Genomic DNA, 20894 nt, shown 5'->3' on the forward strand with positions numbered 1-20894 from the left:
CTGGCCTCAGCCATTTACTAGCTGTGTAATACTAGGAAACTCAGTTTCTTTAACTGTGAAATGAGGATAATTAATAGCATCTACCTTCTAGGATGTGAGGATCAAATGAGAAAATAATTCTAAATTTGTTTATTTTATTCTCCTTACTGCTACTGGTACTGTCTAGCGGGATTTTCTGTGGTGGGGAGGTAGGAGGACTTTCCTCAACCACATATCTTATATATATAGCCTTTCATCTGATTTTAGGATTTAGGATTTTAGGATTACTTGGAGATTTACTAATGACTAATCCAAAGTCATACAGTGGATAAATGGTATTTGAACTCATCGTTCCACATTGTAGTTCAGTAGACAGTGCCCAGATTAAGAACCTGCATTATCTTTCTCTCCCCACCTGCTTCTCCTGCTCTATAGTTCTGCTCTACAGTCTAGGTGGATAGAACACCAGTTTTGTAGGCAGGAGACCTCAGGTCAAATACAGCCTCAAGTATTTTCTAGCTGTGTGATCCTGGGCAAGTCACTTAATCCTGATCTGCTCCTCCCTCTCCCCCTCCCCAGAAAAAAAATTGTAGAGCAGTTCTGTTGGGGAATAAAGTACTCTAAGAACCAGTCACTCAAGGTGGCACTAGCATCAATCCAGGCCATCCCCAAGGGAATGAAGCCCATTCTTTTCTGGTTCCCCAGAAGAAGGGTAAGCCATGGTAGGGATTACTGGACCTACTAGGATCAAATCGTATTATCTCTTACATTGTGAATTTTATAGCCATAGGAAAGTCTCTTAAGCTTTCTGAACTTTAGTTTGCTCATCCATAAAATGGAGGTTTTACTTGGTGACAAATTAGTGTGGATTAGTGGCATTTAGATTTGTGACAGGGGCTGTTATGCATAGTGGGGATTTAACTAATGTTCATTGGATTGGAAAAAGTTGCAGACACAAATCATAAGAGATATCTCTTGTCCTCCAGTATTGTCCTCCAGTGCATAAAGAATGCCTTAGGACACAGTGTAAAACAATTGGTTGTGTATTATGTCTCCTGTTACAGGAAATATTACAAGTTCATTCTAACCAGAAATTTTGAAGCCTTGAATTCCAAAGGTGGTGGGAATCAGGTATCACTACTTAATATCATGATGGACCTGAAGAAATGCTGCAACCATCCCTATCTTTTCCCTGTGGCTGCTGTGGTAGGTTCAGTTAATCAGAATCCTGAGTTATTTATCTGCCAAACTCTATAAGGGACCATTTGATATGTTTGCTTGGTGTACTGTTGGGAGTTACTGATGACCTTTTCTCCAAGTCCCACTGCCTCCAAAGAATCTTGCATCTATCTCCCTCCCAACCAAAATCCCATCTTTTCCAGGAAGCCTTTCCTGATTCCCTTAATTTGAGTGCCTTCCTTCCACAGATTATCTCTACAGTATGGAAATTAGTCTAGGATTTTCTTTTTCTGTTTTAGCTCTTACTGGTTTGGGCATCAATATAATATTTATGTCATAAAAGAAGTTTGTTGGACTGCACCAAATAGTTTATATAGTATTAGAATTAAAAAAATTTTTTTTGATAGAATTCATTTGCAAATCAATCTGGCCCTGAAGATTTTTAATAAGAGAATTCATTGATGTTATATTCAATTTGGTCATTTATGTTTTCATAGATATTCAAATTGTCAGATTTATTGGCATATAATTGACCAAAATATTTCCTAATTGTTGCTTTAATTTCTTTTTTTGTTGTTGTCACACTTTTCACTTTTGGATAATTCATCTTGCAAACAGATTGTTTGCATAGTGTCTCTCCCATTAGACTGTAAGCTCCTTGAGGGCTTGTTAGCCCAATTGGTGCTTAATAAATGCTTATTGGCTCTCTATACAACTCCCAATAATGCACAGGGTAATTGTGGGGCATAATTCCCAAGTCATGACACGTGGCATGAGAATATTAACCAGCTGATGATCCGCATAGTGCAATTGTTTATTTTGCTAATTGGCTTGAAGGAGACACCAGGGTGCAAAACCCATCTCTCAGCTGTAAAATTGAAGAGGATGAATCAGATGATCTCATAGTTTTGTAGGTATATTCCTTTGCTCATCTCATTTCTAAAATGGAGCTAAGAAAACCAATAGTAGCTTTCTCATACAATGTCTTGGGTTTAATGAAATAATGTTAAGCATTCTATAAACTTTAAAAATTCTTTACAAATGCCAACTGAACATGGGGGAATTTTTTCTTGCTCTCAGGTTTCCTTTAATTTAATTTCAAATTCAATTCCTCCCTCACTTCTAGATTACCAGTATCCTTTTCTGTCTGTAAAGAAGGCACTATTCTAGTATAAAGTCCTCCTGAACCTTCTCTTCATCCTCTACACTGCTGCCACAGACTTCCTCAGTAAACTCCTTATTACCTCTAGGAAACACAAATCCTTCTGTTTGGGGTTGAAAGGTCCCTCACAACGACCAGAGAGCTATCCCACAGTGGAAGAGGGCGGCTTCTTGCTCTGCAGAGGCTGCATGGCCACATATTATTAAATGCTGCCGATGTCCCTTCTAGCCCAGGCAAACTGAGCCTCTCGGGGTTCCCATCTTTGTCTTCATGCCCTTGCAAAGGGGCTTTCGCTCCTCATCTCCATCTCTTAGAAAATCTATTTTGTAAAAGTTCAAATGTTTACATTTCTTTTTGGGAAGATATATGTAACTCCTCCTGGAGCTTCTTCTCATTTGCCCTGACAGAGCACCTCCCTTGACCCCATCACCTTGTTTTGGGCTTCCAAGTCCCACCCTTAACCCAAATTGGGCAGATCTTTTAACTCCAGCATTCTCCTAGCACTATAAGCTCTGTAAGACACTGAATTGGTAGAGAAGATGAGAAACCTGCCTGATAGAGGGAGTTCCGTCCCCTGTGAATTCCCTGTGCCACAGAAATCATAGGTCTGGTCCCCAGTCCCTTCCCATATACCTTCATATATACTTGTTTCCCTTAGAATGTAAGCTCCATGAGGGTAGGTTCATTTTTGTCTCTGTATCCCCAGCTCCCAATAATGTACCTTCAAAACATTAATTGGTGCTTAACTAATGCTTGTTAATTGATTGTTAAACAGGAGGCACCCGTCTTACCCAATGGCTCCTATGATGGCAGCTCCTTGGTCAAGTCTTCTGGGAAGCTCATGCTCCTACAGAAGATGCTGAAAAAGTTACGTGATGAAGGGCACCGGGTTCTGATCTTCTCCCAGGTGAGTGTTTCTTCCTTTTGCAGTTTGGTTCTTTGAGTTTAGAAGGATCCAAGCAGATAGAAAGAGAGACAGAGAGACATGTAAAGGGCAGGAACTCTATGATTGTTTTAATCCTACAACAAGGTGTTAACTCAGTGGAATTGATAAGAATGTTTATATAGTTTACATGTCCTTAGTATTTAATATAGTTCTACATGTTGACACCTATTCTACAAGATTGGCACCTATGCTGATGTACTTATAATAGAGTATATAAGAGCCAATAAGGACTGGGAGAGAGACATTCCATCCCCCACCACCTGGGTAGCTGGCCTGTCCTCCTTCATTCTCCACTGAGACCAAGGCCTGTCTGAAGGGCCTCCAGAAAGCTAGCCAGATCCCAAGTGAAGGAGACAATAAAGAATTTGGGCTTTATCCCTGGCCATTCTCATGGTGATTACGCTGCTGAAACAAAGGCTGGTCCCAAGACCTCTAGAAAACCAACCAGAATATTACAGAGACAGAGAGAGACAAGAGACAGAGAGAGAGATGGAGAAAGACAGAGAGAAACAGAGAGAGACAGAGACAGAGAGAGAAAGAGAGACAGAGACAGAGAAAGACAGACAGACAGACAGACAGACAGAGAGAGAGAGGGAGAGTGAGTTTTTTGGTATGCATTCTTGCTTAGCAGTCAGTTAAAAAGATGCCTTACAAAGAGCTGAGATACTTTCCTCTTTATCTGGGTGATACATTGACCTGTCTTCCCCATGATAAATATAATTTTACACATATATACTCAATACTTTCCTAGGGGATATTGAATACATACATATTTCTCCCTTGTATTGCAAGTATATGTTTATAGACACAGACATTGCACATCCATATACTCTGTTATCTTTCTGGACCTCAGTTTCCTGCTCTGTAAAGTTAGGGAGCTAGACTTGACTTCTAAATCTTCAATCCTGTGTTCAATGCTTAGTGAGAAAATGGGAGCAGGGGAAGGAGATGAGAGCCTCTTCAAATGGTTGAAGGGCTCCTGAATGGAAGAGGGGCTTGCTTTTCTTAGCCCCAAGGGGAATGGTGAATATTTTCCAGGGGGACAGTTTCCCAAAGTTTCCCAATGACATGGGCTGCTTGGAGGGCATTCCTCACCAGCCTGTCCCCCAGGTCTTCAGCAGTGCTTGGATGGCAGCTTATAGAAGGTTTTGTAGGGGGATGTTGCTCAGGACAGGTCAGCCTCTGTGATCCTGAGGCTTCTCCCAGATCTGAGAAATGGATGGTTTTTGACCCTCTAGGGTCATACAGGAGACCCCTTTCAGTCTGCCATCCTGATAAATCCAACCTCTGATGCTGAGCCCTCTTACTACTTTATGGGTCCATGACTGGACTCTCCCTGTTGCAGCATGTGGTTGGTCCATTCCCAAGCCCCAAGTGACATTTTTTTACACCTAAAAGAGTTTTCTTTTTTTTCTAGCTGGTGTCCCAATGGATAGAGATCTGGGAATCAGGAAAACCTGAGTCAAATCCAGTCTTAGACACTTAGTAGCTGTGTGACCCTGGGCCAGCTCACTTAATCTCTGCTTGCCTTGGTTTCCTTAACTGTAAAACAGGGATTGCCTAGGTCTACAAGAAGCCTTTCTAGATGCCCGTAATTCTAGTGTTTTCCATCTGTCAGTCCCCCCCCCAATTTACCTGTATTTGGGTCCTGTTTGTACATATTTCTTTGCTGTCTACCTCACTGGGATGTGAGCTCCTTGAGGACATAACTTTATATCCCTAGGGTTTAGTACAGTGCCTGGCACACACATAGTGGCCACTTCATAAATGCCGTTGACCTGACCACAAAGCCGGCGGCTTGGCTTTTCTGGTAAAACTGGCCAGGCTAGTCACTGGGTTGCTTTTCCTCCTGTGGTCACCGTTGGGCCCTGGCTTCTCCCTCCAGATGACCAAAATGTTGGATCTACTGGAGGACTTCCTGGAATATGAAGGCTACAAGTACGAGCGGATTGATGGTGGGATCACAGGAGGTCTTCGGCAAGAAGCCATCGACAGATTCAACGGTACTCCTTGGTTTCTTTCTGTCCAGAACCCAAGACTGAGCAATGCTACTCTGACTTTCCCCTTTCCTTCCCCAAAGAGAGGTTTTATGGATGTCCTTGGCAGTGGTGGTATAGACATGGAATGTTGGGATTATATTCAATGCTTCCTTTGCTGAAAGGGATGGAGCTTTCTGTCCGTCTGCCGGAGGCACAGAGCAGGAATTTTATGATGGATTCTAGTGGGTATCTCTGTGTATGTGTTAGGTATATGAGCACGTGTGTATTTTAGAATGAGTTCCAAAGATGGCAAAATAACTAATATAAAATCTGAAGAGGAAATAGAGAGGTGGTTTTCTCCTTAGCTGGACTTTGGGAAGTGTTAACCATACACTAGAGAGACTAATAATTATGGGTTTAGAGGAGGGCTAATTTTAGTGAACATAATGTTTCAGATGCCTTTTCATTTGTTCTTAATAGATTTAACATTTGCCAGTCCCATCCTTGTTATTGTAGCTAGGAAATCAGGGCAGCTGAGCTGTGGTGGTGAGTAAGGCGGCCGAAGCTTTCTAGGCAATGTTGGGTCCTGGCCTTTCTCCTCCTGGGTGGTACTAACCTGCAAAAGTCAACAAAAGGGCGTGAAGAATGAGGCCTGCTGGCCTAGCCTTTAAAGGCTATCTTAGAGGAAGAAAAAAGAGGTCCCTTGGTGGCTGGGGGGTGTTTCTGGGTGGGTTTCCAGTGAGCCAGGATCCGTGTTCCCTTGTGTTGTGTGTGCTCTGGGTTGGGTTTGAAGGTGGAGCTCTTAGATGATGAACTCTGTCATGAGGTGAATGATCCTGGATGTCATCAATGGGTATGACTTCTGGCAGTCAGAGGTTGTAGGGCCCTGACAATATCTAAGAGTATATTAAGGTGAGCTGACAGATAGCTTAATTTGCAAGCTCTATTTTTGCCTACGAAAACATAAACAGAAGGAACAACTTAGAGTGGAAGGTCTTTAAAAGAATGAGAGGAAGCTCTCTAGCACATTTGGGGATGGTTCTGCCATGGAGAATGGATCCAGAAGGAGCTTAGGAGGAGAAGATGTGGATGTGTTTGCAATCTGAACCCAAAAAATTGTGATCATGAGGCCACACACCCAAGGAAAGATCAAAGAGTTTAATAATCTGTACTGGGCTGATGACTATAATTATTTAAGAATGCATTAATTAGGATCCTGTGTTTATGATTTGATAATCTATGAAAGTCCTTAGAAGATGTGGATGTTGCAATCTGAACCCAAAAAACTGATTGTGAGATCACAGAACCAAGGAAAGATCAAAGAGATTAATAATCTATATTGGGCTGATGACTATAATTATTAACAAATGCATTAATTAGGGTCCTGTGTTTATTCTTTGATAATCTATGAAGGTTCTTAGAATCTATGAATATTGTATGCCTGAGGACTGTTATGTGAAAATACTGCTTTGGTTGATTTGGCCTGGGAAGGTTCTCTCATTTCTTTTCACCCTCTCCCTTTCTTCCCTCATTTTCTAGCTAAATTCTCAATTGTTCTCTTCCTGGCAGGTTCTAGTGGACTGTGAAAAATTAATGAGGAAAATAGATCAAAGAAATAAGCCCATCACAGTTGATAATACAGAAGGGTTACCTTGACCCTAGGGAAGGAACTGGCTAAGAGTTGTTGGCCGACTTTCTGCCCCTGCCCCTGAGTCCCTGCCAGGTTGCTATCTTCCCTTGGAAAGTCTGCTTCCTCTTACCTCTTGATATGGACCTTTGCCCTCCCCAGCTCCTGGAGCCCAGCAGTTCTGTTTCCTGCTCTCCACCCGGGCTGGGGGTTTGGGGATCAACCTGGCCACCGCTGACACTGTGATCATCTACGACTCGGACTGGAATCCCCACAACGACATACAGGTCTGTCGATGTGCATCTTTCCGGCTTTGCTCTGGACTGGCCACTCTGGGTAGTGTTCATGTGTAAGGAGCTCACAGCCCTGGTAGGGGTCCCAAGATGCTTTGTCCTCCCTTAGAGAGAAAAATGCCAACCCAGCCTTGAAAAGCCTTCCCCCCCAACCACAGAGAGTTCCTTGCCATGGCTTCTAATGCTTCCTTTTGCCCACCTCTCTCTTCGCTCCTCCCTCTGGCCTCCTCACCCCAAGATTCACAGTCAGATAAAAAAGTTGGCAGGATCCTCCCTTTCTGGGTGGGTCCTTGCCCAAATGGCCAGGGCTGGACTTGTGGGTGGGATCCCAGCATCATGGCAGCTTCAGCTGTGAAGTCACAGACAGAGGGGGCTACTGGTTTTGGAGAGAGAGGGTCAGCTGTCCAGACACTTACGGAAAGACTTCTGGGCAGGGCCCTGGGCTCCAGGCTGGAGACTCAGACCATGGATTTGGTTCCCTTTTAGTTCCAAATTAAGCAGTCACCCGAGCAAGTCACTTAGCGGTTTTGTGCCCCCGTTTCTTCATCTGCAAAGGGGGTTGAACTTTATGGCCATGTAGGTCCCTTCTAGTTCTCAAATCTGTGATCCTTGCGTAATCTGTTCTTTTCTGTCTCATTCTAATTCATGTCAAAAGCATTTATTAAGCATCTACTGTGTGCAGATAGCAAGACAAAAATGGAGATAGTTCCTGCCTTCAGAGAGCTGATGGGGATGGGAGTGGGGGTGGGGAGTACAAGGCAAAATCTCTCAGAAACTTGGGAGACCAGTGAGAACCCTGGACTGGTAATTTTTTTTTAAAAGTTCTCAATGGGGAAAGGCAACTATAGTCTAGGAGAATCAACATTAGAATTCAGAGGAAGAGAACCTATTACTGAGGGATACAGATAAAACCAAAAACCAAAATGAAAATAATAGCCTCTGTTCTTTCTGCAACAATGACTGCCTGAATTCCAGGTGTGTCTGATGTAAACTGAGGTAAACTCTCAAGGCAAACATTTCCCTAAGTGATTATAGTACAAACGCTTAGGCCCAGTCTATATAATCACAGATGGTCAGAGGTGGGACCTGGTAGGTCCCTCACTGTAGCCCTTCCCCCTGTGCCTTTCCCTTCTTCCTTGTCTCTTTTCCTCCCCCCCCAACTTTGCAGAGTAGGGACGCCAAGTCCAGTTCAGGGACCCCTCCAAGGTCAGGTCACTAATTTAATGGCCCCCCACCCAATTTTGACTGTCTCCCTGTCCGCTGGCAGTAGGTGATGAGGAGTCTGGCCACAGAGTCATTAGTACGGGGAAAGACAAGCAGAAAAGTAGGTTGGGAGTTGGCAGAGGGATCAGGGTGGAGGCAGAGGAGGGAGACTGCCAGGCTCTTGAGGTATGGAAGGAGGGTGCCCTAAGAGGTGAGCCGCCAAATGTTCCCAGGGATGAGGTTAAGGAGCAGGTACATGGCGGAGGGAGTGGGGAAGATGAGTGGAAACACATCTACTCAGCCCCTATCCCCTATACTCAGAAACCCATTGTCTTTCCCCTCCCCCACTACTCACCCCCTCCCTTGTCAAGCTCAGAGTCATAAACAAAGGAGCCCCCCAACTTGGAGAATTCACAGTCAGGACTGGGCCCTGCCATGCCGCTCACATCATACCTGGGCCAGGTGGCCTGGCTGAACCTCAGTTTCCTGTGATTTTTTGGTGTCTGTAAAGCTCCTGGGGGCCAGTCAGCAAGCACTTATTAAGCACTTTTTGTTTAGCGTCTGAGACAGGATTCAGGCCCACATCCAGCACTCCATGCACTACTCCACACAGCCATGGTGCAGAGGCAGTGAGGGGTGCTGGGGTGCACAGAGCTGTGGGCTTGGAGTTTCAGCTACCCTTCCTAGCTATGGGACCCTGAGCAAGCCACTTCACCCTGCTTGCCTTGGTTTCCTCATGTATAAAATGGGGATAATCACAGCATCTCCCTTACAAGGTCATTTGAGGATCAAATGTGATGATATTAGGAAAGTGTGTAGTATGTTGCTTGGCACACAGTAGTTGCTATATAAATGCTTATTCCCACACACCCATACTGTTTATCTCAGCATTACAGGCCCACATCATTATACCCCTGGAGGTTTTTATTTTGAGATGGTTTATTGATCTCCTTTCTGAAATCACCGTCCTTCCCCAGTGGCTCTTCCCCAAACCATGCCTTCCTTGTAACCAGTGCATATAGTCAAGTAGAACAGATTCCCAGGTTGTATTTGCCTGAAAAGTTCATGCCCCACTTGGCACCTGTGGCCCACCACCTTTCGGGGCAGGGTCAGGAGCTGGGCCTGCGGCACTCCCTGCACCACTTGCCATACTACTCCCTGCACCACTCCCTGTGCCACTCCCTGTGCCACTCCCTGCGCCACTCCATGCGCTTTCCTGCCTGCTGGCTGTGCTTGTGGTCTGGATGGCCATGTGAATCATGAACGAATGCCCCCCGCAGGCCTTCAGCAGAGCCCACCGCATCGGGCAGAACAAGAAAGTCATGATCTACCGCTTTGTCACACGGGCCTCCGTGGAGGAGCGGATCACCCAGGTGGCCAAACGCAAGATGATGCTTACGCACCTGGTGGTGCGGCCAGGCCTGGGCTCCAAGTCTGGATCCATGACCAAGCAGGAGCTGGACGACATCCTGAAGTTTGGGACTGAGGAGCTCTTTAAAGATGACGTGGAAGGTAAGAGCTTGTGTTGTGCTAGCTGCCGGCCTGAGCTCCTGGGCTGTCTGTGCGATCTGGTTCCTTGGGCTGAAGGGACTGGGACGAATCTGTCTCCAGAACCCTGTCACATCCCTCCATGTATCTCAAAATTAAAAAAAATTATTTCATTAAATATTTCCCAATCATTAAAAAATAACAATCATTTACAAAAGTTCAATGGGCCCTTTTATATATTTACATGGTGCCACTTTTGTATGATGTCTTAAAACTTATTTCAATAATTTCTGATTATATCAAGCTGTTTTATGCTCATGATATTGCTTTATATAACTAGTCACTTTTTCTTTCTCTTTGAAATATTTTTTATTATTATTCATTTTTAATTAAAAAAATTACTCTTCCCCAAGGTTACCAATGCCCAATGGAACCTTCTCTTGTAACAAAGAAGCATGGTCAAGTGAAATAAATCAACACAGTGGCCATGTCTGAAAATTGTATGCCTCATTCTGCACCTGTAGCCCCCCACCTCTCTGCTGAGAGACAGGAGGTACTCTTTATCATTTGTAAAGTGAGAAGTCAGGACAAGATGGGCTTTAAGCTCCCTTTCAGCTCTAATCCTATTATCCTTTCATTATCAGTCTTTTGGAGTCCTGGTGGGTCACTATATTGATCAGAGTGCTAATATTGTTCAGTGTTGTTTTCCGTTATATTATCGTGGTCATCTTGTTCTTCTGGCTTTGCTTGCTTTGCTCTGCATTGATTCATCCAAATCTTCTCAAGTTTCTTTGATTTTCTCATACACATATTATTTCTGGTGATGTAGTAATATTCCATTACATTTATCACAATTTGTAGGAATCTGCTTTCCTTTAGGCCTTTGCCATTAAAGGTTGATATAAATATTTTTGTATCTTTGAAAACTTTTCTTCTGACTTTCTTGGGGAAAATTCTTTGTAGCAATACCAGAGAGTCAAAGGGTATGTATGATTTAATGACTTTTATTTAAAATACAAGTTTAAATTGTTGTCCAGAACTGTTGGGGCAGCATGGTACTTAGGTCCACCAACAATGCATTTGTGTGTCATGGCTCCATTGAAGAGCCTCATATTACAGCATGTCTTCTGAGAGGAAATGCCCTCTGATCCCTGTATCTCTGCTTACCTTTTGTTCTGCCAGATCTAACAATTGGCAGATATCTATATTGAATATTTTCTTTTTTTTAAACTCTATTTTATTTTCAGGTTTACATTTGCTCTTTCCCACCCACTCTCACCCCCATTAAGAAAGTAAGAAAAACAAAATGCCTGTTACAAACATGTCTAGTCAAGCAAAAAAGTCCTCACACTGTTCCATATCCAAAGAAACATGTCTTGGTCTGTACTCTTGTCAGGAGGTAGACGACATCCTTCATTGTGAGCCCTCTGGAATCATGGTTGGTCATCCTGTTGATCAGAGGTCCTGAGTCTTTCAAAGCTGTTTGTCTTTATAATATTGTTTTATTGTATAAATTGTTTTTTTGAGTCTAATGAGTTCTCACTGGCAACTCAGCCTTCCAGTCACCAGGGCCAGGAAAAAAGAATCCTTCATTCTCCAGATCTTTAGTGATGCTCATAATACAATTTAAGACTTTGTCTTATGGCAAGGATGGGAGGTCCCATGTAGTTGAGTTTAGACAAAGCCCTGATCTTCTGGAGTTTGTAGAGGAGGTAACATTTTCCCTAATTCTAATGAGTATACTGGCAATTTTCATGATGAAAAGACTAAAGAAGTGCAAAGATGCTGTTTGCAAAGTAAAACTTCAATAAGTTAAGTGTTGGTAGGTTTGTCTACACTAGTGGTTCACAATTTTTTGTTTCATGAACCCCTTTCAACAACAACAGAAAAATAATTGTGGATAATCAGGGTGATTTAATATGCTACTTATGATATTCTTCCCAAGGTACCATTAAGGCATTCTTAGTGTGAGCCCTTTGGACCATTGTTGTGAACTGCCAGAGTCTGCAGACTGTCACTGGGGATTCCCGGTCTAAACCATCTTGGAAAGCTGCCTTAGGGATTATTGAGTGGCATTGACTCATTTTGTGGAATATGGGCTTGCCCTGGAAGGAGGAGTGTTTGTAAGCAATGGAGAGGTTCCCTAAGACAGGCTGTAGGATTCGTAGGCCGTATAATTCAGAGCTGGAAGGGACTTTATAAGCCATCTGTCCAACCTCATTTTTGACTGCAGGGCCTGATGCACAATAGGTCCCTATTGAATTGAGTGATAGGAAATGAGGCCTTGAGATACTCGGTGACGTGGCCAAGGTAGGCCATCGGACTGGAAGTCAGGGACACAGTTCAAATCCAGCCACTCTGGGGATTTTGGATGGTTTCCTCACCTGTAAAAGGGGATGAGTAGGATCCAGGCCATGCCCTCATGGAGCTTAGAGGGGAGATCAGAGGCCCCTAAAAGGCGCTTCAGCCTTGGCCCGAGAGCTGCCCCGGCTCCCTCGCCCTAAGCCTGCCACAGCACTGTCTGCCCAAGCCGGCCTTGCCCGATGCTTTGTCTCCCATTAGGCATGATGCCTCAGGGTCAGCGGATCAACGTGCCCGAGCCCGTGGCGCCTGCCCCCGATGTCCAGGCCTCCAAAGGTGGTGGCACCTTGGCAGCTGGGGTGAAAAAAAAGCATGGCAGCACCCCACCAGGTAGGTCAAACCTGTCCTGCCCCCAGACTCTGAGCCTTTCTGGACTCTGCTGTGGGCCTGGCCTGGAGCCCAGATGATCCCCGGAGTGGTTGCTGCCCCTTTGGTCCCTCCCCTGGCTCCTTATGGTCATTCCTGTTGGTGCCTCGGAGTGCCAGCCGACATCGGCTCTTTGCCCCCCACCCCACTCCCTCTAGGGCACAGCTCAGATTCAGCCTTCTACAAGCGGCTTTTCCCAGAGGCCTTAGCTACTCTGTGTCCCCTAAGCTGCTCTCTTCCCTGTTAGAATGTGAATTCTTCAAGGGCAGAGACTGTGGGTTCCTCTTCTTATCCACGTGCCCAGCACACCGTAAGTGCTCACTACATGCTGACTGGCTGTGACCCAGCCCGGACTCTGCCAGGAACAAATAGGGGCACGGGCATGGGCCAGTCCAGGCTCCTTCCTTTTGTCCCGGGGCTCGAGTCCCTGTCAATCCTCCAGGACGTTCCCGAGGTCAGGGCAGGGCAGGGCAGGGTAGGGCAGGGTCCTGTAATAAAGAACAGGTGGCCTTTGTGTAGTGCTCCCTAAGCGCCATCTCCCCGAACCTCCCAGTAACCTGAGCTAAGTAGTGCCCTGGGCACTGCTGTCCCCATTTACAGATGAAGAAACGGGGGCTCAGAAAAGTTACCAGGGGGAGCAGATTCGGTGTCAGGAAGATCAGAATAGACCCCTTCACTTGCCTCAGTTTTCTCATCTGTCAAATGAAGGAGTTGTACTGCCAGTCTAAGGGGAAGATCCCCTGATCTCTTTGTGCCTCAAGTTTTCTCATCTGTAAAATGGGAAGGTTGGATCATTGGCTCTTAAGTCCCTTCCAGCTCTCAATCTCTTTTCCTAGATGCTTTCTCTGACAGCTGTTAAGTACTAGAGGTAGTTGTTTTTTTTTTTTTTTGTTTTTGTTTTTGTTTTTGTTTTTGTTTTTGTTTTTGTTTTTGTCAAAGTGTCTCTTGACTCCAAGTCCAGTGTGCTGCCTGCTGGGAGAACGCTGGCTTCTTATCAGAAAAGAGGACAATTTCCATTCCCCTATTCTTAACTAGAATTACCCCTTGTAATAACAGAGTACAGCCAAGGAAAACTAGTGAACACATGGTGCATATCTGGAAAGGTATGCCTTACTAGGTACCTGTAGCCCCCCCCCCACCTCTCTGCCAAGAAGCTGGAGGTGCACTTCACCAAGTGGAGACATCTGTCACCCATACACCCCCATGTTTCTCTTTTCTCATGGCAGCAGCTTAGCGCTTCACACAGTGCCTGGCACTTGTGTTTGTTGGATTCGATCGGATTGGCAGAGGAGGTCAATAAGTGACCCACAGTACGTGGCTCTGAACTAATGGTTGTCATTAACTTTTGGAATTTCCTGAAGCCTCCTGCCCCCTCGCTGGGGTTCCCAAAACCTGGGCCCTTTCTCACCGGGGGCCCCTCTCTTATGTGCCAGGTGACAACAAAGATGTGGAGGACAGCAGTGTGATTCATTATGACGATGCTGCCATCTCCAAGCTGCTGGATCGGAACCAGGATGCCACGGATGACACGGAACTGCAGAACATGAATGAGTATCTGAGCTCCTTCAAGGTGGCCCAATACGTGGTCCGGGAAGAAGACGGAGTGGTAATGAATCCCGCTTTCTCTCCTGGCCCGGCTACGACCTTGGGGGGGACCTCCCCTACAAAAGGAGGGTGGGACCTGCCTGGTCCCTTCATTCCTGAGCCTGGTAGCTCTTGGTACACAGTCCTGGGGGCATCACAGGTAGTAGGCACCCCAGAAATACTCTACAGAGAGAGCATGCCCTCCAGTGTGCTGAGTGGACTGAGGCGGGGGAAGTGAGGGTAACTAACGCCTGGTCTTGATTCAAGTTGGGAGAATCCTGGTTCTAGTCATTTTTTTTTTTGGAGGCAATTGGGGTTAAGTGACTTGCCCAGGGTCACACAGCTAGGAAGTGTTAAGTGTCTGAGGTCAGATTTGAACTCGGGTTGTCTTGACTTCAGGGCTGGTGTGCTATCCACTGCTCCACCTAGCTGCCCCTTTGGTTCTCATCTTGACTGACTGAATGAACATGGGCAAATCTGTTCATTTTTCTAAGCCTTAGTTTTCTCATCTGGAAAATGGGGACAATAGTGCTTATACTACCTACTTATGGGGGAAAACACAATGTATGAATCGCTATATGAACAAAATATAAAAATGTTACAAAACATGATTTGTTATTATAATTATCTAATTGGAAAGGTTAACAGTCTCCTAAAAAAAGCTCTTCAGAATACAAGCAGTCTGTGAGGCAGTGAACTTTGTTGGCCTGGGAACTGCCCCAGGATCCAAGGGCCTGATTCTGCCATTTACACCACTTGGGTGTCTCACCGACTGCCTCTCTGGACCTTAGTTTCTTTATCTGTAAAATGAGGAGGGTGAGACTAAATGTCCTCTAAGGTCCCTTCTTATCTAAACCTATGATCCTAAAAAAAGTGTCAGAACCCAGGACTCGCACCCAAGCCTTTGGAATGAAAAGTTAGGGGTCTTTCCACTGGACCACGTGGGCTGATGTTCAGGCCTTAATTGGAACAGGCAGCCTCTGAGCATCATTCTGGCTCTTAACCTATGATGACTTTATGATTGAGGGAGACAGAGGAGGAACAGGATAATCAGGAAAAGATCATGGGAGAAGGGGGATCTTACCTGGATTGAAGAGAAAGAAAAGAAAGAAAGAAGGAAGGAAGGAAGCAAAAAAATAAAGGAAGAATTGAGGGAGATAAAGGGGATAAAAGGAAAAAAAGAAGGGAGAGAGAAAGGAAAGGAGGGAAAGAAGGTGAGAAAGGGCAGGCAGGAAGAAAAGGGGAAGGGGAGGGATGGGAGGGAGAAGGGAAAAAAAGGATGAAAAGAAGAAAAGCAAGAGAAAGGAAGAGATGGGAAGGAGAAGGGAAAAAAAGGATGAAAAGAAGAAAGACAAGGGGAAGGAAAAATGGAAAGCCGGAAAAAGAAGGAAAAAAGGAAAGAAAAGAAGAAGGAAGAGAGGGAGGAAGGAAGGGAAAAAGGAAAGGGAGGAAGGAAAAGAAGGGAAGGAAAGAAGGAAGGAAGGGAGAAGGGAGGGAAAGAAGAGGAGGAGGGAAGGAAGGGAAGAAGGAAAGAAAGGGAAGGAAAGAAAGAAGGGGAGGGAGGAGGAAAAGAAGGGAAGAAGGGAAGAAAGGAAGGGAATGAGGGAAAGGAGGGAAGGAAGGGAGGAAAGATTTCTTAAGCCCTCTCCATGTGCCAGGCCCTGTGATGGGGATGTAGATATTAGCCAGAGGAATGAGCTCCCATTCTAAATAGGAAGACAGCATACAACAGGGCCAGAAAGTGGAGAGGGAAGAGGCCAGCCCAGGAAGGTGGCTTTGAGGGCTAGCCTGGCCTGGGAGGCCCCAGGGTGATGAGCAGGGCCTGCCTGAGTGTTGAGGGGGGGAGACTTTGGAGTTCAGGAAATCAGCCGCTGGATCCTAGGCCAGGGGGGTCTTTCTGGCTGTCCTCCCCAAATGGGCCCAAGGAATGCTGGGTCCCCAGCAGGGGGGCTTCAGCCCAGCTGGGCTCAGAGCTGGCTCCCTGCTGTGCCCCCAGGAAGAGGTGGAGAGGGAGATCATTAAGCAGGAGGAGAACGTGGACCCCGACTACTGGGAGAAGCTCCTTCGGCACCACTATGAGCAGCAGCAAGAGGACCTGGCCCGGAACCTAGGCAAGGGCAAGAGAATCCGGAAACAGGTCAATTATAATGATGCATCCCAGGAGGACCAAGGTATGACAACTGCCCTGGGGTCAGGGGTCAGGGTTCAGGGAAGGGGCTTGGAGCACAGGTTAGCACTGGCTCCTGTCAGCGCCCCTGGCCAGCTGAGCAGTAGCTTCTCCCAAAAGGTGGAGTTTGAAGTTTGGTTTTTTTGAGGCAGAGCAGGTGCACCTTTTGGTAACATGAGAACTGATGGAACATCTCAGAACAGGAGAACTGACAGGGACCTCTTAGTGTAGCCCCCTCCACACACACACCTTGTTTGTCAGAAGGGGGAGTTAGGACCTAGGAGGGTCAGGCCAAAACCATGTGGGAGTCAGAGCTCCAAGGCAGTCTTCTTCCAAACCCAGGGGTTTTTCCCACTCGTTCGGAGTGGTTCCTTCCTAACCCCCCGTTTTGTTGGCAGAGACACTGGAGTAGTAGACCACTGCCTTTTACCGATAAGGAAACTGAGGTAGAAAGGGGGATGTGACCTGCCCAGGGTCACACGGCTAGTGACACAGGCCCCTGAGCCACCAGCTGCCTCCCTGCTCACTTTAGGATAGATACAATTAACAGGAAGAAGTTTCTAACAGGAAGAAGTCCACTCACGACTCCTTGTAGCCCATGAGCCGCTGGCTTTCATGGCTTCAGGGACCCTGGCCGAGGCCGGGCTGCTTGGAGAGAAGGGGCTTATTGCTTGAACAGTCTCAGGGGCAAGACTTCGTGGTCCTATGGTAGCTAGAGGCAGTGAATAGGGCAGGAAGTCAGGAAGACCTGAATTCAAATCACGCCACAGGTGCTTCCTAGCAGGGTGACCTTGGGCAAATGACTTTGTAGTTGTCTGCCTCAGTTTCTGTTGTGCCCACATTAGGACCCTGGATATCTTAGAATCAGTCAGAGTCAGGATAAGCAAAAGTCTTTATTCTTGGTCTTTTGGGGTCGCTGTCAGGGGATTAGATCTAGGAATCTCCACACCTCCTTCCTCTCTCTCCACTGCCAAAGAATGATCCTCCTTGTCCTACTCCACCCTGTGATCTCCCTTCCCCTTCTTTGTCCACATCCACAGATTGAGCCAGCACAAAATAGTTGGGGAGGGTCATCCTCCAAGCATGTTAATAAGAGAATTGTCCAATTGGTAATTAATCTTAAGTGCTAGGTTATCTCCGTTAAGTGCATCTGCTCAGTTCTAGCCCTTTACAAGTTTCCTCATCTATAAAATGGTTACAGTAACAGCACCCGCCTCACAAGGTTGTTCTGAGGACTAAGCGAGATAGTTGTAAAGTGGTTAGCACACAGTAGGTATTTGAAATACAGTAGGCGCTATATAAGTGCTAGCTGCTGCTGCTGTTGGGAAGAAAGCCTTGGAGAGAGAATCATAGCCCTCCTTTTTCCTGTCAGTCATAGAGGACAGAGCCCTGGGTTTGTGTCAGACTGTGGGCTTCAGCCCCATCGCCCTCGGGGTGTGACTTTGAGCAAGTCACCTCTTCGGGTAAAATGAGGAGCTTTGGCTGGACCGGGTGTGCTCTGAGGCTCTAAATCACCCACCGATCCACCACGTCTCAGCCGATCTGTGAGCGTCGACTGAGCACCTACTGTGCGCCAACCACTGCGAGGAGTCCAGATGAGGATGTGCAGCTGAGAAGGAAGCGGCTCCGGCCTTGGGGAGCATTCATTCTCTGGGGGGAGCAGGGTATTGTTTGCTCCATGGGCTTTCCATGGCATTGGGGGCCCCAGGGGGCTTTCTGCAGCCTGCCACTTAGGTGATCTTGAGATCTTCGCTGCTGGCTGTCTGGACACCAGAGTCCCTGTTGGTCTGGCCCCGGCCCGGCCGGGAGCCTCGGTCCCTGCAGAGGGGGCGGCAGGCGTGGCTGGTCGGGGTCACTGCCTGTCCCTTTGTTTTCCTTTTCCCCGGGTACGACAGAATGGCAGGATGAGCTTTCGGACAACCAGTCGGAGTACTCCATCGGCTCCGAAGATGAGGATGAGGATTTTGAAGAGAGGCCAGAAGGTCAGAGTGAGTTGGGGTGTTGGTGATTCCCCGGGAATGAGGGTGACTCGGATCTGCGCCATGACAGAGGCTGGGCAGCCCCCGCCCCAGGATCTCAGGAAGCCCCTGGGACGTGAGGGCTGCCTGAGAGGATGGAGGGGGCTTGGACGGCTCCAGCCAGACCGGCACAGCTTTCCCTGAGCTGGTAGTGCTACGGGCCCCCGCGGGCCGAGCGTCCTGAGAGACCCCAGACTCCTACCTTGTCTTGGGGGTGGAAGCCCTCAGTACTGTGAGTGAGTGTGTGTGTGTGTGTGTGTGTGTGTGTGTGTGTGTGTGTGTGTGAGAGAGAGAGAGAGAGAGAGAGAGAGAGAGAGAGAGAGAGAGAGAGAGAGAATGTGTGTGTGTGTGTGTGTGTGTGTGTGTGAGAGAGAGAGAGAGAGAGAGAGAGAGAGAGAGAGAGAGAGAGAGAGAGAGAGAGAGAGAGAGAATGTGTATGAGTGTGTAGTGAGTGTGTGTGTGCCAGAACGAGGATCTGGGGCTGGAGACCAGGGCTCGGGAGTCCAGCCCAGCATGGTCCTGAGCCCCAGGGGTCCCTTAAGCCTGACCTGGCCTGATGGACTTCCTGGCCACTGACTGTTGTTTAGGTGGGAGGAGACAATCTCGGAGACAGTTAAAAAGTGACCGAGACAAACCCTTACCCCCTCTGCTGGCAAGAGTCGGAGGCAACATTGAGGTGAGGGTCCCCGGGGAGCCTGCTTCCCGCCTCCCCCTTCCCCTTTGCACCTCTTCCCTCCTCCTCTCCCCCTTTTCCTGGCCCGGCCCCTTCCTTTGGTCACCTGTCCCTCCCTGCCCAGGTCCTAGGGTTCAATGCCCGGCAGCGGAAGGCCTTCTTGAACGCCATCATGCGCTGGGGCATGCCCCCCCAGGATGCCTTCAACTCTCACTGGCTAGTCCGGGACCTCCGAGGGAAGAGCGAGAAGGAGTTCAGGTAAAGAGGTGCTTGGGTGTCTGTCGTGGCCGGCATGATGTTGGCTGTCGGGAGGCTGCCGTCTGTGGGGCGTCCACAGCCCTGGCCCGGGCTGGTTCTGTGTTGGAGGGCCTGCTTCCCAATCCCACTCTTCCTCCCGCCATCTTTCTCCGACCTGGGCCACATAACTACCAAGCTCCCTTTCCAGCTCCTCCAGGACCCAGGTCAGGGCCTTGGCTTTGTAACCACTTGGTCCTGGGTCTCCTGTGAGCTTGTGGGGGCAGGGATGGTTGGGTTTTATTTCTGTGTCTGTGACGCCCGGCTTGCGGGAGCCCCTCACTCAGTGCTTGTGGATCACAATAGACAAAGCACTGCTATTCTGAAGAAGTGCTTCCCCCACGGCTGCCCCTCCTGTCCCTGCTTGCAGACAGTGAGAACTGGAAGCTACTGGCCTCCGGTTTCCTGTCCCTAAGACAGGGCCCTGTACTGATGGCTCAAGGCAGAGGGGGCTGAGCCCCAAGGTTTCTCTGAATCGAGGGATTGGATTAGATTTTCCTTTTTTATGTCCCATGATTCTCCCTGATAAAAATTCCCTCCTGGGAGAGCCTTGCCCTTCTCTGTCACCCATGGCAAACCCCAGAAGGGGTAGCACTGAGACAAGAGGAGTCTGCTTGCCCTTGGCTGACCCTTGTGCTGCCGTGGGCTCCCTGTTGTCCCCAGGGCCTACGTGTCCCTCTTCATGAGACACTTGTGTGAGCCAGGGGCCGACGGGGCGGAGACCTTTGCAGATGGTGTCCCTCGGGAAGGGCTCTCTCGACAACATGTGCTCACTCGGATTGGAGTCATGTCTTTAGTTAGGAAGAAGGTGGGTGAGTAGCCTTTTACATGGGGCCTTTCACGGACATCGGTCCTGGTTCCTGGCTCTGCTGAGGAGAGGGCCCAGGCCTGGGGGTGGGAGACCCTAGTGGTGGTGGGCAGGAGGAAAAAGAGAGCTGGTCGACATGATTCTAAAATGGAGGCCGGGACACTAGAGATTCAGAGGAGACAGTCATCCCTGAGCCTTAGAGTGCTATAGAAGTTTTCATTAACCATAAAACTTATCATTAGAGCATTATGTTAGTATTTACATGGTGCTTCAAAGTTTCCAAACACTTTACAAATGTGATCTCATTTTATCCTCACCACAACCTTAGGAGGTTATTATTATCCCTATTTTACAAATAAGGAAGCTGAGGCAGATAGAGGTTAAGTGACCTGATCAGAATCATACAGCTAGTGAGAGAAGCCAGATTTGAACTCGGGTCTCAGCCCTCTAGTCATTGGACCACCTCAATGCCATTCATGTGAAGGCTGGATCTTGCCCTGAGCCTCTGGGTCCCAAATACCCCATGGGTGTCATTGTGGGCCAGAGAAGGGGAAGCGGGGTTCTTTCCATCCCATCCCTCTGATTCCGCACTGATTTTGGAGATTTCTTAAACCCAGAATTGGAGGGAAGAAGCTTATCTAAGGTTGGTTCCCAGTTGTCAGGGCCTAGACCCTCTCTTTGGGAGAAACAAAGAAAATCTGGGCCCCTTGGTTCTCCATTACCTGGGTCTGGATGTCATGTCTCGTCCCCATTTGTCCGTCTTAGAG

General features: G+C 47.4%; 1 protein-coding gene across 14 annotated transcripts in view; it reads left to right on the top strand.

Moving 5' to 3' along the window:
• Window positions 1-20894, top strand: part of CHD5 (chromodomain helicase DNA binding protein 5) — a 144894-nt gene that overhangs the window by 91377 nt on the left and 32623 nt on the right. For 8 of the 14 annotated variants that reach the window (XR_012488593.1, XM_074306421.1, XM_074306431.1 and 5 more), the window contains exons 19-30: window positions 1044-1185; window positions 3096-3227; window positions 5152-5269; window positions 7035-7159; window positions 9649-9880; window positions 12419-12547; window positions 14017-14189; window positions 16164-16337; window positions 18220-18322; window positions 18940-19028; window positions 19150-19283; window positions 19983-20127. Coding sequence is in view for 13 of the 14 variants with exons in the window: in XM_074306421.1 (XP_074162522.1) it covers window positions 1044-1185; window positions 3096-3227; window positions 5152-5269; window positions 7035-7159; window positions 9649-9880; window positions 12419-12547; window positions 14017-14189; window positions 16164-16337; window positions 18220-18322; window positions 18940-19028; window positions 19150-19283; window positions 19983-20127 (1696 nt within the window). In the remaining variant the exon portion in view is untranslated. Of the gene's footprint in view, window positions 1-1043; window positions 1186-3095; window positions 3228-5151; window positions 5270-7034; window positions 7160-9648; window positions 9881-12418; window positions 12548-14016; window positions 14190-16163; window positions 16339-18219; window positions 18323-18939; window positions 19029-19149; window positions 19284-19982; window positions 20128-20894 lie in introns of all 14 variants that reach the window. The other 6 variants (XM_074306423.1, XM_074306432.1, XM_074306426.1 and 3 more) reach the window with 3 other exon arrangements.

The sequence above is a fragment of the Sminthopsis crassicaudata genome, chromosome 3 (assembly GCF_048593235.1).
Source record: "Sminthopsis crassicaudata isolate SCR6 chromosome 3, ASM4859323v1, whole genome shotgun sequence".
NCBI lineage: Eukaryota > Metazoa > Chordata > Mammalia > Dasyuromorphia > Dasyuridae > Sminthopsis > Sminthopsis crassicaudata.